This window comes from Trichechus manatus, unplaced genomic scaffold (genome assembly GCF_000243295.1).
Source record: "Trichechus manatus latirostris isolate Lorelei unplaced genomic scaffold, TriManLat1.0 scaffold00087, whole genome shotgun sequence".
Classification (NCBI taxonomy): Eukaryota; Metazoa; Chordata; class Mammalia; order Sirenia; family Trichechidae; genus Trichechus; species Trichechus manatus.
In genome coordinates, this window is record NW_004444023.1 from 2,175,395 (window position 1) to 2,185,019 (window position 9,625).

Below are 9,625 nucleotides of genomic sequence, written 5' to 3' on the forward strand. Positions count from 1 at the left end.
TTTCCTTAAGACAAACCTTTCTCTCTCTCTCTCTCTATATATATATATATATGCTTCACTGGTTTTGCTTCTCTAGAGAACCCAGCCTAAGACAAGTGGTGTCCTTACAAAAGAGGAGAAAAGATACTGAGAGACAGAGGAAACATGGCCATGTGAAGATCTATCTTCAAGCCAAGGAATTTTGGGGCCACCAGAAGCTGGGAGGGACAAGAATGGATCTTCCCCTAGAGACTTCAGAGAGAACATGGCCCATTTGACATGTGGATTTGGACTTCTAGCCTCCAGACCTGTGAGACAATAAATTTCTGTTCTTATAAGCCACCCAGTTTGTGGTATTTTGTTACATCAACCCTAGTAAATCAATACAGATGGTAAGGAAATGGAGAAGAGGGAGAGACTGGAAAAGCGAGGTATGGAGAGACCATCAGATTGGGAGATAGATGATGAGTGTATTTGGGAAATGGAGATGGAGACAGAGAACAAATGGAGATAAAGTGACTGGAACTCTGAGAAATGTAGAAACTGAGAAACACCTATACAGGTGTGTTAGGGGGTCCCAAATACTACCATCAGGTTTGATGATTCACTAGAAGGATTCACAGAACTCAGAAAAGCTGTTATACTCATGGTTATGTTTTATTATAGTGAAAGGATACAGATTAAAATCAGGAAAGGCAAAAGGTGCATAGGAAAGAGTCCAGGAGAGATCCTGTGCGAGCTTCCAGTTGTCCTCTTCCATTGGAGTCATATTATTGGTGTTGTTAGCTGCTGTTGAGTCGATTCTGACTCATGAGGACTCCGTGTGTACAGAGTAGGACTGTGCCCCATTGGGTTTTCAAAGCTTGACCTTTCAGAAGCAGATCACCAGGCCTGTCTTCTGAAGCACCTCTGGGTGGGTTTGAACCACCAACAATTTGACGCCTCTGGGTGGGTTCAAACCACCAACGGTTTAGTTAGTAGTTTAACATTTAACCATTTGCATCACCCAGGGATTGGCAGTGCTTACATCTTCAGTAACAATGTGCAACAATATACATGGAGTATTGTCAACAAGAGAAGCTCACTTGAACCTTGGTGTCCAGAATTATTATTGGAGGTCAGTCATGTAGGCATGGAGTGCCCATGTGACTGATCTTAACTATTCAGTCTCCAGCCTTCCTCCTCAAGGTTAAACTGATACAGCATGGCCCAAGACCTCAGGCACACGAAAGCACTCTTGTCAAGCAGAATATTCCAAGGGCTCAGAGATAGCTCCTAGGAGGTGGTCAAGGGCTAGTCTTGAAGAAACGCCTGTCTTTGGAATGTGTGGGGTTTGGACAACCCAGACCTGCTGAGTTGACCCCATCCTGCATGGTCTATTACTTAGTCTCCAGCACTCTGGGATGTCAAGCTGATACGGCATGGCCCAGCGCCTTGGACAAACAAAAAATAGACGTTCACCATAAAACACACTGTTAGCATAAACTATCTGGCATGGCCCGAGGCCCCAGGCATACAAAGACACTCTTATCAGGCAGAATATTCCAAGAGTTTATAGGTTATCTCTCAGGAGCTGATCAAGGGCCAGCTCCTTTCTTTGGATTGTGCAGAGTTTGAGTACCCAAGTTTGCTGAGTTAATTCTTTACTACACAACGGGGAACCCACGAGAAAGAGACTGAGAAGCTCAGAAAGGCTTGGAGCACTCCTATAGGAGGGAAATTCCAGGACAACCGGGGGATATGGAAGAAGATAGCCTGAGAGAGGACTCCAGAATTCTCCAGAAAGAGATAGGGTAAGGGATCTTTCTCCTCTTCACCAGTCCCACCCATCTCTTTGACTACTTTTCTGTACATATCATACTTGGCTTCTCTGAAGTGTCTGACAACAATGACCACATCCTTTTACCTGAAACCCATTACTTCCTTTCTATAAAACCACAATCTCCTATTTTCCACCTACACCCCTAATAGCCTCCTTTCTTTTTTCTTGTTAATTGAGGTATAATTTATAGTAAAGTGCAAGAATCTTAAGCGTTCAGCTTGATAAGTTTTTTTTTTGCGCATATGTGTACCTTGTGAGGATCCCTGGTGGCGCAGTGGTTAAGTGCTCAGCCGCTAACTGAAAGGTCGGCGGTTTGAACCCACCAGTCGCTCAACAGGAGAAGGTTGTGGCAGTCTGTGTCCATAAAGATTATGGCCTTGGAAACCCTATGGGGCGGTTCTACTCTGTCTTATAGGGTCGGTATGAGTCAGAAGTGACTCCACGGCAATGGATTTGGATTGGTTTGGTGTACTGTGTAACCACTATCCAGATGAAGATAGGGAACATTTCCAGCCCCTCAGAAGTCCCCCTCATGCCCTCTCCCAGTCAAGATATGAATTGATAATCAAATTGTGGTATAAACTAAATTTCGTATTAGTTTTCTATTTCTACTGTATCACATTACCACAAACTTAGTGGCTTAAAAACACAAATTTATTATCTTACAATTCTGGAGGTCAGAAGTCCAAAATCAGTCTGACTGGACCCAAATCAAGGTGTCGGCAGGCTGTGTTCCTTCTGAAGGCTCTAAGGGAGAATAGGTTTCTTTGCCTTTTCCAGTTGCTAGAGGCCACCCGCATTCCTTGACTCATGGCCCCTTCTCCCATCTCCAAAGCCAGCAGCGTAGCATCTTCTCTTATCTCTGACTTCTGCTTTCATCCTTACATCTTCTTTCTGTCTTTGATCCTCCTCCCTCTCTCTTATACGGATCCTTGAAAGAGTCCCTGGGTGGCACAAATGGTTAAGTGCTGGGTTACTCACCAAAAGATTGGTGGTTCCAACCCATCCAGAGGTGCCTTGGAAGAAAGACCTGGCAATCTGCTTCCAAAATGTCACAGCCATGAAGACCCTATGGAGGGCAGTTCTATTCTGAAACACATGGGGTCTCCATAAATGGGAATTGACTTGGTGGCAACTGGTTTGGAGTCCCTGGGTGGTGCAGTCAGTTAAGTGCTCGAATTCTAACCAAAAGGGTGGTAGTTTGAACCTACCTAGAAGCACCTAGGAAAAAGGCCTGGCGATCTGCTTCCAAAAGGTGACAGCCTTGAAAACCCTATGGAGCAGTTCTACTCTGAAACACATGGGGTCACCAATGAGTTGGCATCGACTGGATGGCAACTGGTTTGGTTTTAGTTTAACTTATGTTGAGCCCAACCAGATAACCCAAGATACTTTCCCCATCTCAGGATGCTTAAGGTAATCACATCTGCCAAGTCCCTTTTGCCATGTAAGCTAACACATCACAGGTTTCAGGGATTAGAATGTAGACATCTTTGAGGGGGCATTATTCAGCCTATTCTTCTATACAATGCAATACAATTTAGCAAGAAGAAGCAATGAACTCATACATGCAACAGCGTGGATGAATCTCAAGAGCATTATGCCGAGCAAAAGAAGCCAGGCAAAGAGACCTCATGGAATTAAGAAAAAGACAGGGAGAAGGTTTGTACAACTTGAAGAGTATGTTCAATGTCATTGAATTGTGCAAGCAGAAACTGTTGACCTGACGAACGTTTTGTTGAGCAGATTTGCACCACGATAAAAACAAAACAAAAAAACCTCACACTGCATGATTCCACTTACTAAAAATTCTAGAAAATGCAAGCTAAGCTATAGTGACAGACCGAAGATAGTGGTTTCCTGGGGATGAGGGTGGAGAGATAGATTACAAAGGGGCACAAGGAAGTTTCCAGAGGTTATGTAAATGTTTGTTAAACTGATGGTGGTGATGGTTGCACAGATACCTTGCATTTTAAATACGTGCTGTTTACAGAGTACATCAATTATACCTCAATAAAGTGGTAAAACATAGGAATAGTAGCTGTATTATACACTTAATGGATTTACCACAAGAACTAATTAAATATTTCAGTTTTGCATCCTCAGCTTTGGCTCAATTGCCATGATCATCCTATACCAAACAACAATGTAAATCTGTTGTCATCGAGTCAGTTCTCACTCATGGCGATCCCATGTGTTGCGTTTTCTTGGATGTAATCTTTACAGAAGCAGCCTTGGGTGCAACAGTTAGGCGCTAGGCTGCTAACCGAAAGGTTGATGGTTTGAACCCACCCAGCGGCTCCTTGGGAGAAAGACCTGGCAATCTACTCCCGTAAAGATCACAGCCTAGTAAACCCTATGGGGCAATTCTACTCTGTCGCTCGGGGTCGCTGTGGGTTGGAATCAGTTTGATGGCACCCAACAACACCAACAATCTTTATGGAAGCAGATCACCAGGGCTTTCTTCCACAGAGCCTCTGGGTGGGTTCGAACCCATAACCTTTAGGTTAATAGCCAAGTGCAGACCACTTGTACCACCCAGGGACTGTCATGATCATCCTAGTCGTTTAAAAAAAGCTATGATGTTAAGATATTTCCCATTTGAGCAAAATTAAAGCACTTTAACACATTTTAGTATTATTAAAAAATTTGGGCAGAGATTCAGTGGGTGGGAAAGGGATGGTAAAATCCAACGTCTAGGAAAAGGTCTGCGGGAGTGAGGAAGCAGAGCGCTGAGGAAGGGGAACAAATAAGGGAGGAGGCCCAGCACCTACCCAAAGAGAAGAGAGACCTGGTAGAGGAGCTGTGTCAGATAGAGGTAATTCAACTGAGTTTCAGTTTACTGTGTGGGGCTGCTCTCTTCCCTTGCCTCTGTGGAATCTCTGGTACTTTCCATGTGGTTGTCGCTAGGTGCTGTCGAGTCGGTTCTGACTCATAGTGACCCCATGTACAACAGAATGAAACACCACCCGGTCCTGCGCCATCCTCACATTCGTTGTTATGCTTTAGCCCATTGTTTCAGCCACTGTATCAGTCCATCTCACTGAGGGTCTTCTTCTTTTTCGATGACCCTCTACTTTACCAAGCATGATGTCTTTCTCCAGGGACTGGTCCCTCCTGATAACGTGTCCAAAGTACGTGAGACGAAGTCTCACCATCTTCGTTTCTAAGGAGCATTCTGGTTGTACTTCTTCCAGGACAGATTTGGTCTGGCAGTCCATGGTGTATTCAATATTCTTTGTCAACACCATAATTCAAAGGCACCAATTTTTCTTTGGTCTTTCTTATTCATTGTCCAGCTTTCATGTGCACATGAAGCAATTGAAAACACCACGGCTTGGGTCAGGCGCAGCTTAAGGTGACATCTTTTCTTTTTAACACTTTAAAAAGATCCTTTGCAGTAGATTTGCCCAATGTAATGTGTCTTTGATTTCTTAACTGCTGCTTCCATGCGCATTGATTGTGGATCCAGGTAAAATGAAGTCCTTAACAACTTCAATATTTCCTCTGTTTATCATGATGTTGCTTATTGGTCCAGTTGTGAGGATTTTTGTTTTCTTCATGTTGAGGTGTAATTCATACTGAAGACTGTGGTCTTTGATCTTCATCTGTAAGTGCTTCAAGTCCTTTTCACTTTCTGTAGGCAACGTTATGTCATCTGCCTATCGCAGGCTGTTAATGAGTCTTCCCCCAATCCTGATGCCTCGTTCTTCTTATAGTCCAGCTTCTTGGATTATTTGCTCAACGTACAGATTGAATAAGTATGGTGAAAGGATACAACCCTGACACACACCTTTCCTGACTTTAAACCATGCAGTATCCCCTTGTTCTGTTGGAATGACTGTCTCTTGGTCTAAGTACAGGTTCCTCATGAGCACAATAATCACTTGTTCTGGAATTCCCATTCTTTGCAATGTTATCCATAGTTTGTAATGATCCACATAGTCGAATGCCTTTGCATAGTCAATAAAACACAGGTAAACATCTTTCTGGTATTCTCTGCTTTCAGCCAAGATCCATCTGACATCAGCAATGATATCCCTCATTCCATGTCCACTTATGAATCTGGCTTGAATTTCTGACAGCTCCCTGTCGATGTATTGCTGCAACCACTTTTGAATGATCTTCTGCAAAATTTTACTTGTGTGAGATATTAATGACGTTGTTTGATAATTTCCACACTCTGTTGGATTACCTTTCTTGGGAATAGGCATAATTATGGATTTCTTCCAGTCGGTTGGCCAGGTAGCTGTCTTTCAAATTTCTTGGCATAGATGAGTGAGCACTTCCAGCACTGCATCTGTTTGTTGAAACATCTCAGTTGGTATTCCATCAATTCCCGGAGCCTTGTTTTTTGTCAATGCCTTCAGTGCAGCTTGGACTTCTTCCTTCAGTACCATCGGTTCCTGATCACATGCTACCTCCTGAAATGGTTGAACGTCGACCAATTCTTTTTGGTAATAGTGACTCTGTGTATGCCTTCCATCTTCTTTTGATGCTTCCTGCGTCGTTCAATATTTTCCCCTTAGAATTCTTCAGTATTGCAACTCAAAGCTTGAATTTTTTCTTCACTTCTTTCAGCTTGACAAATGCCGAGCATGTTCTTCCCCGGTTTTCTATCTCCAGGTCTTTGCACATTTCACCAGCCCTAGGCAAATACTAATCTGCTTTCTGACGCTATACGTTTGTTTGCTTATTCTAGATATTTCATATGAATGAGATCATATACTGTGTGGTCCTTTGTGTCTGGCTTCTCTCACTCAGCATAATTTTTTTAATTTGAATTTTTTAAAAATTAATTTTGTTGTTTTTGTTGAGAATATACACAGCAAAGCATACACCAGTTCAACTGTTTCTACATGTACAATTCAGTGATGTTGATTACGTTCTTTGAGTTGTGCATTCATTCTCACCCTCCTTTCCTGAGTTGTTCCTCCTCCATTAACATAAAGTCACTGCCCGTTAAGATTCCTGTCTAATCTTTTGAGTTGCTGTTGTCAAATTGATCTCATATGGATAGTTCTTAAAAGAGCATAATGCTCGAGGCAGACTTTTTTTTTTTTATTGTTGTGCTTTAAGTGAAAGTTTCTGATTCAAGTTAGTTTCTCATACAAAAATTTTTGTATACAATGTTATGTGACCCTAGTTGCTCTCCCTATACTGTGACGACACACTTCTCCTTTACACTCTGTATTTCCTGTGTCCATTCAACCAGCTCCTGACCCTCTCTGCCTTCTCATCTCACCTCCGGACAGGAGCTGCCCATTTAGTCTCAGGTATCTACTTGAGCTAAGCAGCACACTCTTTACGAGTATCACTTTATGTCCCGTAGTCCAGTCTAATCTTTGTCTGGAGTTGCCCTCGGGAATGGTTTTAGTTTTGGGCTAACAGAGAGTCCGGGGGCCATGTCTTCCAGGGTCCCTCCAGTCTCAGTCAGACCATAAAGTTTGGTCTTTTTACTAGAATTTGAGTTCTGCACCCTACTATTCTCCCTCCCCATCAGGGACTCTCTGTTGTGTTCCCTGTCAGGGCGGTCATTGGTGGTAGCTGGGCACCATCTAGTTCTTCTGGTCTCAGGCTGATGAAGTCTCTGGTTTATGTGACCCTTTCTGAAGGCAGACATTTTTTACTAGTTAAGCTAAACTATTGTTTGGTTTTAAGAAGACTTCAGGGGATATTTTTGGTTTCAGGCTTAAAGATTATCTCAGAGCAACAGTTTAGGGGATTCATCTAGCCTCTGTGCCCCAGAAAGTCTGGATTCCATAAGAATTTGAAATTCTGTTCTGTATTTTACCCCTTTTGATCAGAATTTTTCTATAGAATCTTTGATCAAAGTGTTCAGTAACGGTAGCTGGGCACCATCCAGTTCTTTTGGTCTCATGGCAAAGGAGGCAGTTATTCAACGAGGCAATTAGCCACACATTCCATATCCTTGTCCTATTCCTGACCCTCCTTCCTCTGTTGCTCCAGGTGAATAAGACCAAATGTCATGCTTTGGATGGCCACAGGTGAGCTTTTAAGACCCCAAGCACTAGCAACAAACTGGGAGGTAGAACAGAAACACTAAATACGGTATTAGGCAAATTAACTGGGATGTCCCATGAAACCATGACCTGAAACTTCCAAACTAAGAAACGAAATCCCATGAGGTGTCTGGTTGTACGTAAGCAGCCTCAGCAGCTACTCTGTCTCTCTCTCTTTTTTTTTTTTTTTTGGTAAATATATCTATCACACAACTTTTGCCTATTCAACTTTTTACAGGTGTACAACTTATTGACAGCACTTACAATAATCGACTGTTCAGGCAGTATAATGTTTTGAAGGTTCACCCATGTTATAGCAAGCCTCAGTTCTCCGTTCCTTTTTAAGAGCACATAATATTCCGTGGAATAGACATACCACATTTTGTTGATCCATTCATCCATTGATGGACACTTGTGTTGTTTCTACTTTTGGCTGTTGTGAATAGTGCTGCTGTGAACATTTGTGTACATGTTTTTGTGTGCACCTATGTTTTCATTGTTGTTGATTTGTGACTTAGGAAACCCCATGTGTTACAGAGTAGAACTGCTCCACAGGGTTTCCTAGGCTGTAATTTTTATGGGAGATCGTCAGGTCTTTTCTCCTGAGGAGCAGCTGGTAGGTTTGAACTGTGGACCTTTTGTTCAGCAGTGGAGTGCTTAACCATTGCACCACTAGGGCTCCCGAAATATTGCTTTACCCCTCTTTTTTGTAAGTCCTTTTCTGATTCCCCAATCCATCCCTTAACCATGACCTTATCCCTTATCCTACCCCAGAGGATGACATGGGTGGAAGTTCAGGGGTGGAATGGGAATAGTTGACATTGTTTTGTCATTTTTATTTTATTTTTTCATGACTTTTTATTTTGAAGAATTTCAAGCTTACAGAAAGGTATGTTGCTGTTGTCATTAGTTCGTCGGGTCGATTTAGACTCATAGCGACCCTACGTGTTATAGAATAGAACTGTCCCATAGGGTTTTCTTGGCTGCAATCTTTATAGGAGAGAATGCCAGGTCTTTCTCCCAAGGAGCTGCTGGTGGGTTCGAACTGCTGACTTTTTGGTTCCCAGCTGAGTGCTAACCGTTTACACCACCCAGGGACCTTGATCTATGTTTTCACTGAAGTAAGGATTTTTAAATCCCTTTATTTCCCTTTCTTCCTCAGCATCGACCACGATTGGAGCAAGTGGGACTAGAAGCAAGACAGTCTGTGCTGCACCCCCAAGTCAAGCTTCTGAGCTTGGGTCAGGCTTGGGAGATGTGGGGAATGGGATGAGCTGGTGGCACAGTGGTTAAGCACTCGGCTGCTAACCAAAAGGCTGGCCGTTCAAACCCACCAGCTGCTCTGTGGGAGAAAGATGTGGCAGTCTGCTTCCGTAAAGATTTACATCCCTGGAAACCCCATGGGGCAGTTCTACTCCGTCCCATAGGGTCGCTGTGAGTTGGAATTGACTTGACGGCAACAGGTTTGGTTTCTTTGGTTTTACACGGACAGCCTGAAATTTGATTTAGATCAGACTGGACTGGACTTTTTAATGCCTGAGAATAAGCACAGCAAGGAACTGAATTTACCTTGTCTTTCATCTGCTTCATTCAGGGGCGGGAAAGAGAAATTGGATGATAGAAACTGTATTAGCTTTCTGGGGCTGCCGTAACAAATCACCCCAAACCAAGTGGCTTAAAAACAACAGGAATTTTTTCTCTCACAGTTCTGGAGGCTAGAAGTTTGAAGTCAAAGTGTCAGCAGGGCCATGCTCTCTCTGAAGGCTCTAGAGGAGAATCTGTTCCATGGCTTTCTCTTAGC

The 9,625-nt window shown here is 43.1% G+C and overlaps 1 protein-coding gene across 1 annotated transcript in view; it reads right to left on the reverse strand.

Moving 5' to 3' along the window:
• The window catches only part of LOC111821471 (delta(3,5)-Delta(2,4)-dienoyl-CoA isomerase, mitochondrial-like), a 2,112-nt gene extending 710 nt beyond the window's left edge, over positions 1–1,402 (reverse strand). Inside the window, exon 1 of the mRNA XM_023736195.1 lies at positions 1,398–1,402. Within this exon, the coding sequence (XP_023591963.1) occupies positions 1,398–1,402 (5 nt within the window). The remainder of the gene's footprint in view (positions 1–1,397) is intronic.
• Between the last annotated feature and the right edge of the window lie 8,223 nt (positions 1,403–9,625).